At 44.8% G+C, this 20960-nt stretch overlaps 2 protein-coding genes across 2 annotated transcripts; both read right to left on the reverse strand.

The window, feature by feature from the left end:
- Window positions 1-637: 637 nt before the first annotated feature.
- Window positions 638-5565, reverse strand: wasf3a (WASP family member 3a). Its single transcript, XM_062988852.1, has 8 exons — window positions 5433-5565; window positions 5192-5326; window positions 4161-4314; window positions 3025-3142; window positions 2663-2844; window positions 1719-1946; window positions 976-1292; window positions 638-795 (listed from the first exon to the last, which is right to left on the reverse strand). The coding sequence occupies exons 1-8, from the start codon at window positions 5563-5565 to the stop codon at window positions 638-640; spliced, it is 1425 nt and encodes a 474-aa protein (XP_062844922.1).
- A 6505-nt stretch (window positions 5566-12070) lies between these two features.
- Window positions 12071-20463, reverse strand: LOC134303126 (beta-enolase). Its single transcript, XM_062988434.1, has 12 exons — window positions 20383-20463; window positions 16934-17035; window positions 15975-16070; window positions 15801-15859; window positions 15010-15079; window positions 14630-14763; window positions 13689-13911; window positions 13398-13595; window positions 13114-13315; window positions 12586-12694; window positions 12407-12465; window positions 12071-12320 (listed from the first exon to the last, which is right to left on the reverse strand). The coding sequence occupies exons 2-12, from the start codon at window positions 17016-17018 to the stop codon at window positions 12254-12256; spliced, it is 1302 nt and encodes a 433-aa protein (XP_062844504.1). The 5' UTR covers window positions 17019-17035; window positions 20383-20463; the 3' UTR covers window positions 12071-12253.
- Between the last annotated feature and the right edge of the window lie 497 nt (window positions 20464-20960).

A 20960-nucleotide genomic window follows, 5' to 3' on the forward strand; every position in this document is an offset into this window, starting at 1 on the left:
ATTTTCAAGGTGCTGAGTGAAGATCCAGCAGGACCTTCTCCAGGATGAAGAAGAAACGTGTGGCTACGTGGATGCACTCGCTGAAATGTTGCTTCTGATTTTCCTGCCTTGTGGATGGATGGATGGACAAAAGAATGGATTGATGGATGAATTGATGGATAGCTAGAAGGGCAGAGGGTTTAACAAATGGATGGTTGAATAGGTGGGTTGTTGGATGGATGGATGGATAGAACAATAGATGGATGGATAGACAAATAGACAAATTGATGGGATGGGCGAGTGGGTGGATCGTTGGATGGACGGAAAGACAGACGGATCGATTGATGAATAGATGGAAGGGCAGAGAGATTGACAAATAGATGGTTGAATACGTGGGTTGTTGGATGGATGGATTGATGGGTGGATTGACGAACTGATAAATGGATGGACGAGCGGGTGGATGGATGAACAAATGAATTGATGAATGGATGCGCAAGTGTGTGGATGGACGGATGGTTGATGTGAATGTTGATGTTTTCACTCTCTTGGACGTCCTTTAGTTTATAATCGTGATGAAGGCGGTGAAACTCGCCCCTCCTCTGGTTTGTATACATTACTCTGTACTTATGTTTAAGGGTCGGGACCGGGTCGAGCGGGTTCAGTCGGACCACTCGTTCTCCTCCAGTTCCGATTCGTCCTCCGAGTCGCTGTACTCTACGGCGATGCGTCTGGACAGGATGGAGGCCACGTCGTTATTGGAGTGCTCCCTGTTCGCCCTCTGCTCCTGCTGCTCCTGAACCTTCTTCAGCTGGATACCTGAACACCACAAACCGGAGCTGCTCATCACACATCAAACCGTTTACTTTCGTTATTATTATTTATTGATGATGCATCCTTGGTTCCACTTGGTTCCCGGTTCCCTGAACAGCACCAAGGTTCTGAGAAGCCTGGATGGAACCAGTTCAAGATCAAGTGCTAACCTTCAGACACACTCACCCATACGTATTGCAGACAGCAGGTCACTGCGCCCCTCAGCCATGGGCGGAGACTCCCCGCCCCGCCCCTCTCCCGCTCCCGAAAGATGAGACACGGCGGGAGGAATGGGAGGGGGTGGAGGTCCGGGAGGGGGCGGAGTTAGAGCTGGACCAGGTGAGGGCACAGGTGGAAGTGGATAAGACACGATGGAGCTGATTGGTCCAGGGTGGGAAAGGGGAGGAGCCGGAGCAGATAACGGGGTAGCAAAAGCCGTCTGAGATGACGGGATGAAGGTGGGAGCTGGAGGAGAACATGAACTGGGATAAAACTCCGGCAGACTGAGAGAGAGAGATGCAGAGAAAAAGAAAGGGTTTAAAATCAGGTTGTTATGCAAAATTCTGCACATTAAATTCTGTTTATTTAATTGTAACTGCAAAAAAAATATTTGTGGTGATCGGGCTCTTGCTCGGGAGTCCAACAGATACGTTTGTTTGTGCCCGAGGATGAGAAGGTTGGCTGGGTTTCCAAATTGTTTACTCAAATGTGACCCCTGCTGGTTGGTTGAGGCACCTGCATGAGTAATGAATGGTTCACGGAGAGCATAGCATGACTCTGTACCTGCTTGCAGGTGAAAAGAAGTGGCCAGGGACTGCATGCATGCATCCCAGGGTCATTTCAGTCATGACCACGCCCACTTTGATAAACATTTATGAACATCTCTTTAACTGTCACCCAATGTTGATAGAATATGTATCCATAGTTACCCATAATCCACTGGTGGGAGTGTGATGTCCCCGTTAACCCCGCCCTCGGTGGGTGGGTGCGGCGGAGGTGGCGGGTTGAATCTGTAGTCGATAGGAACACCGAAAGCATCAGCCACACCAGCTGGTTCGCCGATGCTCTGGTACTCGTGCTCCACCCCTTCGTTACGATCGGACGAGGTGTGATTGGGCGCAAAACGGGCGTGGCCTGGAAGGTTTGGTTCGTCTGTTCTGTTGTAAAGACAAAAAAACAGATTTAGAATTTATATTTGACTGGATTAGTCTTTAATTGTGTGTGTTTGTACACACTGGATTCAGAAAGTATTCAGACCCCTTGACTTTGTGCACTTTAATGCGTTGGGGATTTAATTTGAAATGGATGGATGGATGGATGGGTCTACGACTGGATGGATGGATGGATGGATAAATGTGTGTACGACTGGATGGATGGATGGATGGATGGACAGATGGACAAATTGATGAATGGCTGTATGGGTGTACAACTTTATTCATCAGTACTATGTAGAACCCCTTTGTCTTCTTGGATACGACTCTATAAGGTTTGTGCACCTGGATTTGGGCGGTTTATCCCATTCTTCATGACAGATCCTCCCAAGCTCTATTTGATTGGATGACAAGCGTCTGTGAAGTGCCATCCTCAGATCTCTCCATTAATAGGACATTGAGAGACTTCCCTTAAAGCACTTCCAGTGTTGGTTTGGCAGTATGCTATGGGTTGTTGTCATTTTGAAAGATGGACTCTGGAGCAGGTTTTTTCCAGGATGTTCCAGCCTCCCTGTCCCATGTTTGACTGTAGGGACTGAAGGGAACTCCAGGCTCAATCGTGTCTCCCGTCCTGCTCATTATTCAAACCCACAATGCAATAAAGTGCACAAAACAGTCAAGGGTCTGAATACTTTCTAAAGCTACTGTAGTGTACACTCCACCTGGCATTTGGGGACAGGGCGCCCTCAGACAGCGCCCCCCACGGGACACTGTGAGTATACTGGTGATCAGGACGTAGCTCTTTATCGAACGCCATCATGTTCCACTCCTGACGGCGATTACGAGCTTTACGTACTTTTTTGATCTCACGCTGTAACGTCCCGTCCTCGAAACTCTTCTGCTCCTGGCGGACAGAGACGAACACGGTAACTCAGGTGGATTAATTAGAAATAATAAATAAAATCTATAAATAAAAATACCCGAGACCTTCAACAAGGTTTTACAAGAGAGACCTCCCCCAAAGCACATCAGTGTTGGTTTGTTTGTCTGCTTCAGGTCACTGTCAGATAAAGATTTGCCTCACCCTCTGGCGTCTCTTCTCTTTCTTCTTGTCTTCTGTGTCCTGAAGCATCTTCTCCTTCCACAGGTCGAAGAAATAGGACGGATCTGTGTAGAACTTCATTCCATCCACCTGATCTTCTCTGTGGAGAAAGAGACGGTCGAGTAAGATCAGGTGGCGCAGCGGTAAAATACACTAGCACACCAGAGCTGATATTTCGAATACATCATATCGAATCTCAGCTCTGCCATCCGGCTGGGCTGGGCGGCTTTATGAACAACGATTGGCTGTTGTTCATCCAGGGTGGGAGCTGGATAGGAACCTCGTAACTGATGCAACTACAACCTCTGCTGGCATCTGCACAGAGAAGGGGAATAATGCTGATCAGGGCGTGGCTCTTAGTGCACAAGGCTGATCCGCATATGAACTCGCCTCGTGCAGGTGAAAAGATGCAGTCGGCTACTGCTCACGTGTTGGAGGGGGGCGTGTGTCAGTCTCGCTCTCCTCAATCAAGGCGGGGGTCAGCACCAGTAGAGAGGAAGCATAACGCTATTGGGTAAAAATTGGATGCGCTAAAAATCGGGAGAAAAGGGGAGCCAAAAACTCCCTAATGAGGAAGCCGAAGGGGCGACAGTGGAAGGGGAAGGCTCCCAAAATATCACAGGGAAGGAACTTTGAGGGGAACCAGACTTAACATGTAGGGCAAGTTCGAGGTCTGTTAGAATCCCAGAAATAAATACATTTCAGGAGCAGTGGTTCCTAAACTCTACATGGCCAAAAGTATGTGGACACCTACCCATATGCTTGTTGTGTGTCCTATTTTTAAACCATTAGGATTTAAATGGATTTTACACTTTTTTATAAAGAATCTTCACATTTTGCAGTGTGTCTGTGGGGATTTGTGCCCGTTCAGTAAAAGGTGAGGCACCTGTGTTAGATGAACAGGCCTGGCTTCTACGTTCCAGTCTACAGTCTTTTACTGATATTGTGCACTGTAGAGACTGAAATGTAGGACTATCCATGGGTGTTCTGAAAAAAAGAGCTGCAGAAATGGTACAAGACCCCCCTACATGTGTCTGTAAACTTCTGATCACATCAGTAAATGCATGTTAATTAGTAATCATTTATTAAGCAGAAGGAGGTGCAGATTGAAGGATCACCTGTAGTTAGAGAGCATGCTGAGCGGTGGTGGTCTCTCACAGCTCTCGTACATCTCAGCTACAGGATTGGAGATGCTGGATCGGGACACGATCTGCTGGTCCTGCACCGTGACGCTCCTGAAGGCCTTTCGCATGTTAATGTCCTGCAGGGAGACTGAAGCAAATGTTAGTTATATTTTATCTGATTTTTATCTGTGTTGTTTTGTTTGGTTTTGAGATTTCAGCTTAAAATGTTTTAAAGTGTTTATTATTAATTTAAAGAAGAAAATTTGGAAACTAGAGGAAATCAAACCATCGAGCATCACTTACATAAGCATTCGAACCTTCATCTATGCAACAGGGGCACATCCACACACACTGTATGGCCGAAAGTATGTGGACACCCCACATGCTGATTGAATTTTGCTGTTTCCACCACATCCGCTGCTAACGGGTGTATAAAAATGATCTACTGTCAATTATATGCTTTTAACATTGTGACAACAGTTTGGGGAAGTCCCAAGTATCGAGCTCTATAAAGTCATGGCTTGATAAGACACTCTGGTCTTAACCCAACGTAACACTTTTGGATTAAAGTAAACTCTCAAGGCAGTGGTGGCTCAGGGGTTAAGGTACCAGGTTGCAGGTTCAAGCCCCACCATTACGAAAATTGCCATTGTTGGGCCCCTGAGCAAGGTCCTTAACCCTCAATTGCTCAAACACTATTCAGTCATAACTGTAAGTCTCTGTAATGTCTCTTCTCACACTTTTCTACTCTTCCAGCACCAGTACAGAACCTCACTGTCATTGGCACAAATTCCAACAGACACACTCCCACTCCAGAGTCTTGTAGAAAGGCTTCCCATAAGAAGACTGGATGGTCATAACCCTGACCAAACCCCCCCACGGCATGATTTAAAACACGTTCCGTCGCAGATAACCGCCTGTCTGTCTGTCACGAATATGAAGCACTTCTGCGTGTCCGCCTGGATAAAATCATCAGGTCAGTGTTGTAAATGTAAACATGAGCGTTTATACCGGACACGACTGACCTTCCTCTACGCTGGAGTCCAGCCGGGTGACTTTAACGGCGAGCCGGTCGATTCGGTCCTGCAGCGAGTTCGCACGCACGTGGAAAGTGTTTGCTTCATCGAACAGCTCACCAAACACGTCCTCCGCATGCTTACCTGCGTCGTGGAAATATAAGGTTACAGTTAACTGGACTGGAGAATGTATGGGCACGATTGTTACAGATTACATGATATTGAAAGTGTGTGTGTGTGTGTGTCGTACTGAGGCTGCTGAGCTGGCGGATGATGGCGGACAGCGTGTTGTTGGTTACACACTCCAGTTCACTGGCCACTCTCTCGGGCAGCGCCCCCCGACACATGTGCTGCGGCCTGATGCCCCTCTTCACCAGTGGCATCACGGTAACTCACACACACTTACAGGTGTTTGTAGACCTGCGAACACACACACACACACACCAATGAATAAACACACTCTACATGGCCAAAAGTATGTAGACACCTAACAATAAGCTTGTTGGGTGTCCTAGTTTAAAACCATTAGAATTGATATGGATTCACCACTCTTATGTGAAGGCTTTCTCAGCCTCTCTGGATTAAGTTCTTACGTCAACACACACACACACACACACACACACACACACAGATTAGACCTCCATCATGTTCCGTCCCAGTTTAACTCATTCCTTTCCGTCCACTACAGTTCAGTTTAATTTAGTGTTTTTTACAAAATAGAATATTGGGGAAGGGGCAAATCTACTGGGAAGTCGGAATTAGGGTTGGGGGGGATGGGGGGTACCTGCCCTTCTAAAACATTTGTGAGGGGCACATCTACTACATATATAATATGATTACGGTTCAGTCTGGAGCGCTACAGACAGTGTTGGTGGTGTCTGAGGGAGGGAAGGCTGGATGAACTATCACCTTACACTTGCTGGTTCAATCCCCACCACTGCCAGGTTGCCACTGTTGGGCCCTTGAGCAAGGTCCTTAACCCTCAATTGTTTAAACAATATACTGTCACAGTACTGTAAGTCGCTTTGGATAAAAAGCATCCGCTAAATGCCGTAAATTATTATTATTATTATTATTATTATTATTATTATTGTTATTATTGTTATTACTATTATGTTATTGTTGCTGTTATTACTATTATTATTATTAATACTACTGTCATTAATATATTATTATTATTACTTTTAATTATTATTACTATTATTTTTATCATTAATATATTACAGTATTATTACCATTATTACTGTTGTTTTTATTATTATTATATTGCTGTTGTTGCTATTATTTATGGATTTAAACACAATTATTTAAATACAATAAACATACTGCTGTAATATTTTCAGCCATTTAGAGAATATAAAATACATAAATACAAAATATATAAATATAAAATATATAAATATATAAGAGTAAGTGAGTGTAGGAGGAAGATAATCTCTCTGCAGCAGGTTAATCCTGCACTGTTAATACTCTAATACTCTCCACCAGCACTTCATACAGCGTTATAACATTCTTAATAAAACATTTAATCAATAATTACATGAATAAGACATGTGTTATATCTTTTATACAGTATAATAATAATAATAATAATAATAAATCTTACCGGAGCTCCGTTACTCCACACCGGCGCTCCTGAGAGCCTCTGATCACCACACAGGGGGCGGAGCTTGCAGTCATGCACCAATCATCTCTCAGCATTCAGCATCTCATTACAATAGTACCCGTGTCAGCCAATCAGAGTGTAGAGATTTCAGACGGTCACGTGGAACTTCTAAACACTAAATAGCCAAAAGTATGTGGACGCCTGATCGGGAACTCGTCCTGTTTCAAAACCAATCCTTTGTGTGATCTCTTTAGCTAGAACAACAGATGCTCTGAAGTATGTCTGTGGGAATTTGTGACTATTCAGGCAAAAAACAGCATTTGTATGGCCAGGGTTCTTTCTGTGTGGCGTTTGCATGTTCTCCCTGTTTCCATGCTGTCAGGACAACTGAAGCTACTAAAATTGTCAAGTGTGTGTGTGTGTTCTGTAATGCACTGGCAACCTGTCCAGGGTGTTTCCTGCCTTTCACCCAATGAATCAGACCCACAGTGACCCTGACCAGGATCAAACGGTGGTAAAACTCACAATGAATGAATGTTTTAATTTGACAGTGCAGAAATAATAAGCTCATACATCTGATTTCAGAGTTTCTATAAACATTTATTTGTGTACAGAATTCACAAACGATTCACTTTATTATTATTATTTTATTATTAATAATTATTAAATCGTTGACTGGTTTGTACTGCTTTTAATAAAAGAAGGAATCTCTCGAAGGCAGGAATCTTCTCATCTGTGGTGTTTTCACCTAGACTGGAAACACACAAAGCAATTTCGGTTGAAGGGGGGGGACAAGCTTTTTTTGTCATTTCTGATTCCATAATCCATTCCCTTGCTGCTTACACCACCCCCCTGCTGGACGAGTATGCAGCAGAATCAATACTATGTCCCTCCAAAAGGCCTCTGATGGACTCTCACAGAGAGCCATATCACGTACGGAGAGTCCTCCACTGAATCATCTACTCGTGCAGGTTGTGTTTTTGGTAGTGAAAAGGAAATGCTATCGACCTTCGGTCCTCATGTATGTCTGATTGTGTGTGTTGGACACCAGGCCAGGTTGATAGCACTGAGTCTCACACACTCGGTTTGCCGTGTCTGAGGGAGGGAGGACATCCTTGTCGCTGCAGCAGTGACTCCTACTGGCTGGACAAGGTGTCGGGGCAAGCGGTGGAAATCTACAGAGAGCACAGCGTGTTCCTCCGTACTGTACATGTTTAAGCTGTCTGGTGAAAATAAGTGGTTTAAAGTGTGTGGCGCAGGCTGAGGATGTGCAATGGGAATCGGAAACGACTCTAACAGGACGATTTATAAACACAGGTTTTGTACCTCAGATCTGTCCCATCAGCACTGCCGTGCGCCCCCCCAGCTCGGCCTCCATCCAGCTCTCTCTCACGTTCTTCTTGGTCCTCCCCTTGAACTTGTTCTGGTGGCTCATGTAGTCCAGCAGCATGTCGGGCCAAGCCTGCCCCAGCTCCGCCCCTCTCTGGATGGTGTGCAGAGACTCCTCCTCCTCAGGTAGGTTCCTCTGGACCCTTAGAGAGGAGCTCAGAGCCTCGGTCAAACCCTCGAGCAGAGACCTGCTGCCTTCATCGCTCATCCCGAAGAGCTCGTCGTACAGGGTCTGAAACGGGTTCGATAAGAACGCAGGGTGAGCCATCGAGAGGCAACATTTAGGAGCGGGTACTAATCTGATGCACAGTTTGCACCACGGATGCTGAAAATGAATGGATTCACATGGAAGAACAGACATCTGAAACCAGTGGTTCCTAAATGATTTTTATTTGCAGTTTTTTCACTTCATTTTCATCTTTATACCACCGCTTTTTCCTGCTCAGGGTCCGGTGGGTCCCCAAAATCAGTGGGCACAACATAGTAACACTCCCCAGATATGAGGCCAATCCATTGCAGTACCTCCCACCCATCAATCATGTCTGTATGTAAATGCACGACTGGCTGGTAGCATCGCTGCACCACCTGAGCACCCACATGAATTTTTTACTTAATATTTTTGAACCAAATGTCAAAATAACAACAACAGTTTACAATTTGCACATTATATAAAAATAAAACAGTTAAAGCAGAACAAAAATACACATTTTCGACATCGCTGTGAATCCAGGTAGTGACACGGTCGGTAGGACACATTAATCATTCTGGGGTGCTGAGAATAAACACGTTTGTTAGTATAAAAATTATTATTTATAATTGTTTAAACATTAATCTGACATTAAAACAACCATTTAAAAAAGGAAACAGTGTATAAAGCTCTGATCATTGTGAGTTTAAAAAAAGACAGAAACGTTCATGATTATTTATCATTTAATTTAGAAATAGTGTTACTCCACTTGGAGTCATTTCTAAGCAACTTTAGGTGTTTAAAGTAATTTATATGCTTTCAAGTTTGCAGCAACAGTTTAGGGAAGGTCCTTCATGACTGTGTCCTGCACAGAGCCCTGACCTCAGCCCCACTCAACAATGAGCTCTTAAATGATCCGGAACATCGACTGAGGCTTTCTTGACTGACAGGTTTGGGCACAAATTCCCATACACAGACACACTGTATTTCAAAGTATTGTGAGAAGCTTCTCAGAAGAGCAAGTGTCGTTCTAGCTGGAAAGATAACACAGAGGTCACTCTGTTTTAATATAGGTTGTTTTTGAAACGGGGCGTCCGACAAGCTCATGGTCAGGCGTCCAAATACTTTTGGTCATATAGTGTATATAGTGTGTTTCAGAAAACCAACATATGTGTTTAAGCTTTATCAATTTTGTCAAGTAGAGTGGTCAACATCCAGCCAGAGTTAATCCTAATACTGACCACCCTGCATGTCCTGTTTTCTAAGTGCATGTAAACAATAAAAATGTGGCTTTGTGGTGTAAATAACTACTCACTGTGGACTCCTGGCCCTGCGGCAGAGGTTTGGATGACACCAACATCAAGGACGAGAGGAACAGCAGCAGGAGAGAAGAAAACATCACAGCAGGAGAGCCGAGACAGAACCGAATCACCTCAGGCTTCATACTACAGGAAATACTAAAACTAAACACTAACCTTCAATAAAATGTAAGCAATATAAGAGATTTATTATTATTTATAATTGTTAAAGTTTAAATGATGCATTTATAAATCTGTGGATCTTCAGAGTCGCTCCAGATTCGTTCAGGCTCGTTTTGATGAAGGAAGCTGGAGTAAAGGTGTCAGATTTATAGATTTATATTAATACCTGATGAAACAAACCAGGTGACGTGAAAATCACCCACGTTTCTGATTGTGTGTGTGAATAAAGCAAAAAAACTTATTCAAAGCAGGAAATGTAATCCTCTCAAAGCTTCACATCATTAAATACAGAACAGAACCACAGAGAGATTAAAATAATAATTAAAAGGGTCTGAATACCTTTATATTCTATATTCTTATTAATAAGAGTAATTTAGGCAACAGAAAAAAAAACAATGCACATGTACATTCAGAATTCCTCAGATTAATAAATATTAAATATATATTTAATAATGATGAGAAATAAAAAGAAAGAAAGATATGAATAGAATAGAGAATAATATTGGGAATTATTAATAATGAGCTGGACCCCACACTGAGTCTTTCACTCTCCTCTTTAACACAGTGGGATTCAGGTGGGCTGAACCGGACACTTCACTCATATCAGATTAGCTGATTAATTCTGTATAATACTGGTACAACTGGAATAAAAGGTTTTATAATTATTTATGTCCAGCTGAAAAATGAACGTTCTGTAAAATTAACTGATTAAACTTGAATCAGAGGAAACGTGAGAACAGAAAACATTGAGTCAGAGGAGAGGAAAAAGGAGCAGATGAATGAATGAATGAATGAGTTTGGTGGGTCCAGGCAGCACCAGTAAAACCAGTCGGAGCTCTAATCCATACAAGCTTTCACCCACTCACACATTCACTCACATCTACTGGTCATTTGAAGCAGCCAATCCACCTCCTGCATCTTTTTGCGGGTTCTATCAGGCCAGGTGACCTGAAGAAAATCTGTACAGACAGAAAAAGAACATGCCAAACTTTTTACACAGATTGAGAATAAAGACTGAACCCAAGAACCCAGGAGCCACGTTCCTGTAGGTACTTTGGTTTCTTTGTAGTTCCCAAAAAACATGCGTGAGGTGGATTTGCTGCTTAAAAGTGGCTCCGAGTTTGCGTGATCAGGAAAATGTGCAAGAAAATGATGTCCTGTAACAGACTGGAGCTCCATCCAGGGGGAGTTTGACAGAGTTTGGAGGAAGCTCTGGAGGGAAACTAGAAAGGAAAGAAGAATGAGGGGACAACGAGAAAAGAGAAAGAGAAAAAAGAAAAACAAAACAAAGAGACACAAGAAAAGAAAGAAAAACAGGAAAAGAATCAAGAAATGAAAAAACAAACATGAGAAAAAAAGAGAAACAAGAAAAGAATGAGAAACAGGAAATGAGAAAAGAGCAACAAGGAACAAAAAATAATAAAGAGAAATGAGAAAAGACAGATTTTTTGCCATATCAGTGACATAAAGGCTATATTTATAGATGGATATTGAAACTGTACATCATTATTTGTTCAGATCTTTTGGTTTGTATCAAGTCTGTCTAAAATGTTCAGAATTTTAACTGGAGGAATCTTCTCGAACAAGTCTTTCATGTTCTCAACCCTATAAAAGTCGTCTCTGACGACTGGAATTCTAGGACATTCTAACAAAATCTGTTTAATTGTAAGGGTTGGAGCCTGCTCACCAACCATGAGGTTGAAAAGAATGAAAAACTGGAAAAGAATCAAGAAAAGAAAAAGAGAAACAAAAAGAAAGAGAAATGAGAAAAAAAGAGAAACAAGAAAAGAAAAAGGAGAAAGAGGAGGACAGAGAAAAGAAAAAAGAAAGAGAAATAAATGAGAAATAAAAAACATAAAAATAGGTGAAAATCTGACTAAAAAGACTAAAACAAGCACAAAGAGAAAAAAAATACACAAAACAAAAGAGAATAAAAGTTTTTGGAGTCATGTGATGGTGCTGCAGGTTGTGTGGATACCGTACAGCACCGCCTTACTCTCATTACAGTCAGTGTGAAGTCTAGCATGTTCTCCCCGGGTCTCTGTGTGTTTCCTTTAGATACTCCCAACATGCAGCAGGTGGATTGTCGGTTCATAATGACCCCTGGGTGAGGGTGAATAATGACATGTGAGTGAGTGGGTGTGTGGGTGTGGCACTGTGAGAGATCAGAACCCCGGATCAGGATGAAGCTGTGAGTGAAGATGAGTGGATGAAAAACAAGACGATTTTATTTTGTGGAGGAAATTAAGTTTATTTCGATTTTGTGATTTTAATAAAATAATTGAATCCAGGAAACTGCAGGACTCAGAGGAGCCTCAGTATAAAAAATCCAGAATAAAAACATTTAATCTGAATGTTCAGGACAGAAGGAGAATCGATCGTCTCAGCTCGTCTCAGCTCGTCTCAGCTCAGATTTTGGGGTGGCGGAAATCTTTGCCAGCAAATTTGGCTTTATCTCCCAACTGCTCCTCGATTCTGGGAGAGAAAATAAAGAGACAGTAAAGAATCAGAACCGGAGGATGGAAGAAAAGTCCAGAAACAAAATGAAAGAGGAGACTGACCTCATCAGCTGGTTGTATTTGGCCAAACGCTCTGACCTACAGGGGGCGCCGGTCTTAATCTGAAATGTAAAATTCAGGTAATTATACTGTATACTGTTTTAATCTAAAACCACTTTAATGTTCTTATTTTTTCCACGTTTTTTTCTAATTCAGAATGTGTTTCTGTCCAAAATCTGTACCTGTCCTGTGCAGAGTCCCACCACCAGATCAGCGATGAAGGTGTCTTCAGTCTCTCCGGAACGATGACTGACCATCACACCCCATCCGTTCTTCTGAGCCAGCTTACACCTGCACGCACACACACACACACACACACACACACACACACACACACACACACTTCAATGTATAGGCTGTTTATGTTTTCATATAACCAGAGGCAGAAGTAAGAGTATATCATAGTGTGGAGCTGCATGAGGGGGCTGTGTTCATTTTTGAATAATCCCTACTGCAGAGCTGCATGAGGGGGCTGTGTTCATGTTTGGGTATAATCATATTGCAGAGCTGTATCGCAGAGCTGCATGAGGGGGCTGTGTTCATGTTTGAGTATAATCATATTGCAGAGCTGTATCGCAGAGCTGCATGAGGAGGCTGTGTTCATGTGTAGGTATATTGTATTGTGGAGCTCCATGAGGGGGCTGTGCTCATGTTTGGGTCGGAACTGCATCGGGGGCTGTGTTTATGTTCGGGGCCCTGTGTACACTCACGCCTGGATGGACTCGGTGACGCTGCCAATCTGGTTGACTTTGAGCAGCAGGCAGTTGCAGGCTTTCTTGTCCACGGCCTGCTGGATGCGTTTTGGGTTGGTCACAGTCAGGTCATCCCCGACGATCTGGATGTCCACAGCGGCGGTGAACTTGGTCCAGTTCTCCCAGTCATCCTGGTCGAAAGGATCCTCGATGGACTGGACTGGATCGTGAAGAGAAGCGGGTGATTAACGCGGTACGTTTCTGCGTGGCGGTAACGTGGGTGTAAAGGTGTGCTGACGTACCCGGGTAGTTCTTGATGAAGCTCTTGTACAGATCTCCCAGCTGCTCGCCGCTGATGTGGCGTTTCGGATCGTCGGGGGATTTGAAGTCCAGGTCGTATTTTCCGCTCCTGAAGAACTCGGAGGCGGCCACGTCCATGCCGATAATGATCTTATCGGTGTATCCAGCCTTCTCGATGGCTGACTTCAGCAGCTCCAGAGCTGGAGAACACACACACAGATACGATCACACAAAATATACACACACACACACCATGTAGAATAACCAGAACTCGAATTAAACCCAAAACTCACCCTCGTTGTTCTCCAGGATGTTGGGGGCGAAGCCGCCCTCGTCTCCTACGTTGGTGGCGTCTTTGCCGTATTTGGCCTTGATGACGCCCTTCAGGTTGTGATAAACCTCGGCGCCGATGCGCATGGCCTCGCGGAAGTTAGCCGCCCCGACAGGGAGGATCATGAACTCCTGCATGGCCAGCTTGTTCCCGGCGTGAGAGCCACCGTTAATCACGTTGAAGGCCTGCAGAGGAAAAAGTGAAGTTTATTTAGTGCACCACCTAGTGGACACGATCGGCAGTACAGACAGTGCAGCAAACAAAATCGGCCAATAGTCTGCCGGGTGGGAAAAGACAGGACTAAAAAGTGGGTGGGGTCTTGGACGCTGTGTAAGGACCCTGGTTAGTAGCCCGAGGTTCCAGTACAGAAGTGGAGGAACGTGGAGATCAGCGCCAATCCACCAAAGTACAGGTCAATAAGAAGGGGTCGGTGGAGCGCTCAGGTGTTGAAGGGAGGGCGTGTCAGCAGCAGAAGAGGAACTGGATACGACTAAATTGGGACCTGGACGGGCATCTACACAAACACACAAAAACTGGCTATGTTTAAGGGAGGAAAGGTCTGTGCGAGTTGGGGGGGGGGGTCAAATGGAGCTTAGCGTGTCTCTCCATATGACATACAGCTCTGTGTAGGAGCCCAACACTGGCAGGTGAAAAGAAGCGGACACGTGTCGGATGGGACGTGTGGTGATCCGACTCTCAGATCAGATCGGGGGTCGTGCAAGCACCAGCGAATTCACATTCGGGAATCAGATATGACTAAATTGAGAGAAGGGGGGGACAATGTAAATAGCGTTGATAGAGGAGTGTACGTCTGAGATGCAGTCATGCTGGAACAGGAAAGGTCCTTCCCTAAAGTTAACTCCATACCCCTGTTAGCGACGGGGCATTAGAACAGGAACTTACAGGGACGGGCAGGATGACGTCAGCGTGGCCGGCGAGGTCGGCGATGTGGCGGAAGAGGGGGACGCCTTTCTCCGCGGCACCGGCCTTACACACCGCCAGAGACACACCCAGGATAGCGTTAGCACCGAACTTAGCTACGAAGAAACAAACGGAACAAACACGTCACAGAGGGAGCGACCACAACATGAGGACAAGCGTTATTGTTAGCATTATAAGCATAGCTGGTCATGTTAGCTATAATATTTGGTCATAAGTATGTGGGCGGGGCATATGGTTCATTATGCTAGCCTACAGCGTGTGCTAGTCAAACAAGCTCACAGTCAGGCGTCCACATACTTCTGCTTTATAATGTCTGTCTGTGTTTCGTGTCTCACACTCACATTTGTTCTCAGTGCCGTCGAGCTCCAGCATGAGCTTATCGATCTTCTCCTGGTCAACAACACTCAGCTTCTGATAACAGAAACAAGAGGAGAAGAGAGAGAATTAAACTGGCATGAATGAGAAAGAGAGAGAGAGAGAGACGGGGGCGAGAATGAGAAAAAGAGGATGAGAGAGAAGGGAAGAGGACGAGACAGGATGAGAGAGAAAGAGATAAGAGAGAGAGAACAAGAGACAGAGAGGACAAGAGAGAAGACGAGAGACATCAAGAGGATGTGAGAGAGAGGAGGAGGACAAGAGATGGAGAAAATATGTGAGCGAGGAAGAGAGACAAGGAAAGAGGATGAGACAGGATGAGAGAGAACAAGAGAGAGAGAGGAAGTGCAACAAAGAGAGGATATGAGGGGAAGAGAAACAGGACGAGCGAGAAAGATGATGAGAGAGAGAACGAGAAACAGAGAGGAAGAAGATGAGAGACGACGAGAAACATCACGTGGACGTGGACGAGGACGTGAAAGAGACAGAGACAGAGGAAATGAGAGAGAGGAAGAGGACGAGAGAGAAAAAGGATGAACGAGAAGACGAGAGAGGATGTGAGACAGAGAGAGGACCAGAGACAGAGCGGACAAGGGAGAGGACGAGAGACATCGAAAGGATGTGAGAGAGAGAGAGAGAGAAAGGGGATGAGAGAGAAGGAGGATGTGAGAGATGACATGAGATGGAGAAAGGATGTGAGACAGGACGAGAGAGAAGATGAGAGAGGACGAGAGGAAGATCAGATACAGGGACTCACTTGCTCCAGCAGCTTGGGTACGATGTCCTTATTAATATGATCAACAGCTTTGGTCACACCTATAAACACACACACACACACACGCATGTTATAATCACCGTATAGCGCACACAGTCACCATGAGGGGCCCCAAAAACTCCAGGGTGTTCGAGAGGTGTCGGGTGGGTTCCTCACCTTTGCCCAGGTAGCGGGATTTGTCTCCATCTCTGAGCTCCAGAGCTTCATGGACTCCTGTGGAGGCTCCGCTGGGGACGGCGGCTCTGAAACGACCTGAGACACACAAACACACGGGGGCGCTACAGAGCCCATCACCTCTTATATTTAATATCAAGAAAAATGTAAACACGCTTAAACAAAAGGATAAAAGAGTGAGGACGAGGATTCCTCATAACCGCTGCAGTTACGCCCTCTGCTGGCTGATCGTGACTCTCCGTGCGTGATACGGATCGCCGTATGAACCCACCCGGTGCAGGTGAAAAGAAGCGGTCCGTGTTCGGTCAGGAGTGGCGGTCTGGAGCAGTACAGAGGAAGCGAAATGCAACCGGGGAATCGGATACGACTAAATCGGGAGAAAAATGTCTTCCCAAAGCGCTGACGATGTAGCTGGTTGTCTACAATACACCACATGGTTAGTGTCCCCCAGAGGTAGAAGATGTAGTGCAGGAATCAGAAGGTTGTTGGTTCCAGCCCCACCACCGCCAAGTTGCCACTGTTTACGTTTACAGTTACGGCATTTATCCAAAGCGACTTACAGTACAGTGACAGTATGGAGTCTAAGCAATTGAGATTAACTAGATTAACTAGATCAGTACCTCAACCTCTAGGCTACAACTGTCCCAATGTTGAACCCCTAAGCAAGGCCTTTAACCCTTGGTGTGTTTTACCTCTGTGCCACCCCAGCACTATAGGGCCATTATTTAGTCGCTAGGTGATATAGGTGTTGGAGAACCTTTCTCTCCAAATAAATTAGAAATGATGCTTTATGAAGAGTGTTTCCACCCGAATCCCCCTTGTACAGTAATATGCCACAGTGGAGGCAATCAGGCGGGGGGCGAATACTTCTTCCAGGGTGGCTTGTTTTTAATAACCGAGTGAGTTTTGGGGAGGGGGGTGCGAGTGGGGCGTGCGAGTACCTTTTTCAGTGTAGAGGTCGACCTCCACTGTGGGGTTTCCTCTGGAGTCGAGGATCTCACGAGCGTGGATCTTCTTGATGGACATTCTGGCTGCAGACCGAGCTGAGGGACAGAAGGACAGAACGTATTTAGATTCACCACAGTGACACGACCTCGAGGTCACTGGTTCAAACCGACATCAAAACTGAACCTGCATGGGTCAATCTGTGCAACACCACTCCCGTCCCTCTCATCCTCCTGAAACCTCTCTGTCCTCCTCACAGTTCTCTTGTACAGACCGGATCTCCCACTCTCTGATTGGTCAGCTGGTGCATGCTCAGGGTTCTGATTGGCCAGTAAAAGTGGAACGTGATCGGGTTTATAAATAGCCGTGACACAGGAGGCATGTGGCTGGAATCCGTGCTGAAGGACCTCGCCGAGCCTCGTCCGGCATTAATCCTGTTTATTTATACGTTTAATTTAAATAATCCGCTAATTATTTAATAATAAATTCTACACAGTAAATGTTAAAGAAATTATTGTGTATCATTAATCAATAATAGCTTCATTATTATTAATAAGAACTAGTTAATAAAATCATCCAACGTTTTCAGTTATTTATTCAATACATTTTATCTCCTAATCTAGTCATAGCCAATTCCTGGAGAGCCGGATCATCACACGCCCCCTTTTAATCGTACTGGCCTCTTTAGTACCTCAGTTGACGCTCCTCAGCTCTCCTGCTGAATCTGTACACTGCTGATTAGCTCAGATTCTTCCCAACAACACTCCTGTATCTACTGTAAGTAAGTTCATTATGAGGCCAAAATAACTGTTCACCTTAGAGTTTTTCATTAAAATGCAAAGGGATGTAAACAAACAAGCTGCTCTGGTGAATGCCAACAAAGCCAATGTAATAGTTTCTTATCATAGTAGATGTTAATATAGTCATTCATTCATTCATTACTACCACTTGGACTATGGGAGGAAACCCACACAGACACGGGGAGAACATGCAAACTCCACACAGAAAGGACCCGGACCGCCCCACCTGGGAATCGAACCCAGGACCTTTTCGCTGTGAGGCGACAGTGCTACCCACCGAACCACTGAGCAACGATAGTGTAATAGCTGCTGATATTAAGGTGGAGCAATCTGATTCGCCCTGTGTCTGTGTGGGTTTACTCCGGGTGCTCCGGTTTCCTCCTACAGTCCTGCATGTAGTCAGGCTAACTGGAGATTCAAAACTGCTAGCTGTGTGTGTGTGTGTGTGTGTGTGTGCCTAGTGAATTGCACCCACTGTGACCCTTCTCTGGAGCGAGGGTGAGGAACGTCCTCGTTCACACACGGCGTTTATATTCAGGTTTGTGTTTCACCTCGTCTAAAGTTCATCATCTGTTTCCTTCCATCTCTCATCCCTCCTTCTGGACTCAGATCGAGCCCTTGACATTTAAAATCCCGTCCTGCTCTCAGCTGAAGACTGAGAATAGCACGACACACACATGCAGAGGTATTTCCTCTCCACACGCTCCCAGTAAAACCAGTACGGATCAGCTGATGGAATGGTTGACCCTAACGTCCCTGCTCAACATACATCAGTGTCCGACCTTACAACTGCTGTCTGGACCGAGGGAACCCAGAGACGCACCCTATAATAATAATAATAATAATAATAATAATATCCAGAGATTTGAAGATGCCAGGTCTAATTATTAATGTCACGTGTTTCAGCCACATCAGTCACTAACAGGTGTAATAAATCAATCATATACAGGAAATCACGTTTCCATCTTTGCAGTAACAGTTTAAGGAAGGTCCTTTCCTGTTCCAGAAGACATGAAGTAAAGCACATAGCCGTGACCTCAGCACCACTCAACAGCTCTGGGACGAACCGGAACACTGACTGATCAATCAGTGCCCGGCTGTACAAATGCTGACATCTTTTCACTGAACGAGCACAAATTCCCACAGACACACCTCTCAAAAGAGCGGCTGTTGTTCTAGCTGAACAGGTCACATAAAGGTCACTCTGTTTTAATGCAGTTTGTTTTGAAACGGGACGTCCGGGACAAGCGCACGGTCAGGCGTCCGAATACTTTTGGCCGTACAGTGAATGTTATGTGTCAGACATTCCATACTAAAGCTGTAGACATAAATACAAAGTTGCTTTAACTGTTTCCACCCTGCTGGGATGGCTTTCAGCAAGATTTTGAACTGTGTCTGTGGGAATTTGTGCACATTCTAAATGTAAAAAGACTTTGTGATTTAAGGCATTAATGTTGGACACAAAGACGAAGACAGTCGAGGTCAAACCTAAGAATTTCTCCATATACTCTGTTAGCGCTGGGTGTCCCTGAAACAGCTGAGCATTAATATCTACCTGAGGCGTCCACATATTTTGGAGCTGCGCTTTTAAAAATATCTTTTAGTATGAATTTCATGGTGATGTGGATCCAAAATACAAATCAACCAGAAGTTTCCCTTTTAACATTCCACTTATTCACACTTTGTTTCTTGGCACAGTCAAGCAAGCGTTTAAATGAATGGACACAAAGTCCCACAGACACACTCCAAAATCTTGTAAAAGCCTTCCCAGAGGAATAGAGCTGGTGCTGCAGTAAAGGTAGAGACTTTATATGAACGCTCACAGCTTTGGAATGAGATGCCCGACAGACTCATGGTCTGGTGTCCACATACTTTTGACCATGTGAGTCCAAACACAAGACTGTACACCAACGAGCCAAAACATTAAAACCACCCCCTGACATGCGCACGAAAGGGTGAAGGATCTTTGAGATGCCGAGCTGATATTTCATGTATTAAATGCAGCAGATCTGATCAGCTGAAAGACCTCAGGACCAGGTCGTTTTTCACTTGACACAGTCAAGCAAGCTTTACACCGACACGTGTTCAGAGCTGCCAGCTCAAAAATCAGCGACACCCAAGTTCCAGCAGCGTCCAGTTTATCTTTGGTGGTTCTTGGATTACATACAATCATGAGGTGACAGTTTGGGTCTTATTCTTCCCGACTTTGGCAAAGCGACAACTGTTCCATGTACTCTGTACTTATAGATAACTGTTAGGCTCCATGCAACATCTACGATACACTTCAGAACCTCAGAGGTATTCATATTATAGCGCCTGTTGCTTAGTCTCATGGTGCATTCAAACTAGCCCTGTTTGTAGGGGCACAGAGAAGTCAACTGTGATCAATCGTAATCCCTGGTGAGGAATTAAGAGGTGCTGACGCAAAGGTAAACAACATTTTAGAACTTGTGACAGTGTAAAATTTGCTGTCAAGTTGCTGTCTTTATATTTCTGGCAAAACATGTTTAGTTTCAAACCAACTAATAAATATTTAATTTAAAATCTGTCCTCAATTATAGTGACAACCTAAATATTAGTAACACAAAACACACAAACACACATGAATCATAATCATATGAACACACGCTGCAGTAAAGTCTCACCTGAGTGTGTCTGTGTGTGTGTGTCTCTAGCTGGACGGCTCCGGCTGAGTGCGCCTCCTGCTCCCGCGCCTCCTATTTTAAGGCGCTCCTAAACGTCAGTCATAAATGGATATGTCACCTCGACATGGACCCTCCCTAAACCAGCCTCATGCTGGAAAGGTCAGAGATCAGAGCGGCCTGCGGCGTGAACACCGACCAGACGCCACCGGAGTGTCTGAAAACTTTTGATACACTGCAGAACTGATCAAAACATTATAATAATAAAAATGATTCACACAATCAATGCGGCCGGAACCGTGCTGGATCGATCCGGATGCGCTAACGTGCATACTGGAATTCCTCACGCTGTGGATAAAAGGCAGGAGAAGGTTAAAGGTCAAGTGTGAACGTGCAGGCAGTAACGTGAATCTAAAGGTGACGGCCGACAGAAAGGGCAGATAAATTCGACCCAGACGAGCTTAAGGTCGAGGATAAAATTAGACTCAAACACACAGCTGCTAAAATCAAAACCCCTCAGAATGTGAGCGAGCGCTGGGGTGCGAGTGCCAGCCGAAATATACAGCGCCAAGTGTGCACCC

Source organism: Trichomycterus rosablanca, chromosome 26 (assembly GCF_030014385.1).
Source record: "Trichomycterus rosablanca isolate fTriRos1 chromosome 26, fTriRos1.hap1, whole genome shotgun sequence".
Lineage (NCBI taxonomy): Eukaryota > Metazoa > Chordata > Actinopteri > Siluriformes > Trichomycteridae > Trichomycterus > Trichomycterus rosablanca.

Excerpts from the sequence above, each read along its gene's own strand:
- wasf3a (XM_062988852.1), bottom strand. The coding sequence starts at position 5,565 with ATGCCACTGGTGAAGAGGGGCATCAGGCCGCAGCACATGTGTCGGGGG. Across the intron at positions 4,315-5,191 it reads GGACTCCAGCGTAGAGGAAG|TCTCCCTGCAGGACATTAAC; the intron begins GTCAGTCGTGTC and ends CATTTGCTTCAG. Across the intron at positions 796-975 it reads GCTGTCTGCAATACGTATGG|GTATCCAGCTGAAGAAGGTT; the intron begins GTGAGTGTGTCT and ends TGTGGTGTTCAG.
- LOC134303126 (XM_062988434.1), bottom strand. The coding sequence starts at position 17,018 with ATGTCCATCAAGAAGATCCACGCTCGTGAGATCCTCGACTCCAGAGGA. Across the intron at positions 15,860-15,974 it reads ATCCCGCTACCTGGGCAAAG|GTGTGACCAAAGCTGTTGAT; the intron begins GTGAGGAACCCA and ends GTGTGTTTATAG. Across the intron at positions 12,695-13,113 it reads GTCACCGAGTCCATCCAGGC|GTGTAAGCTGGCTCAGAAGA; the intron begins GTGAGTGTACAC and ends GTGTGCGTGCAG.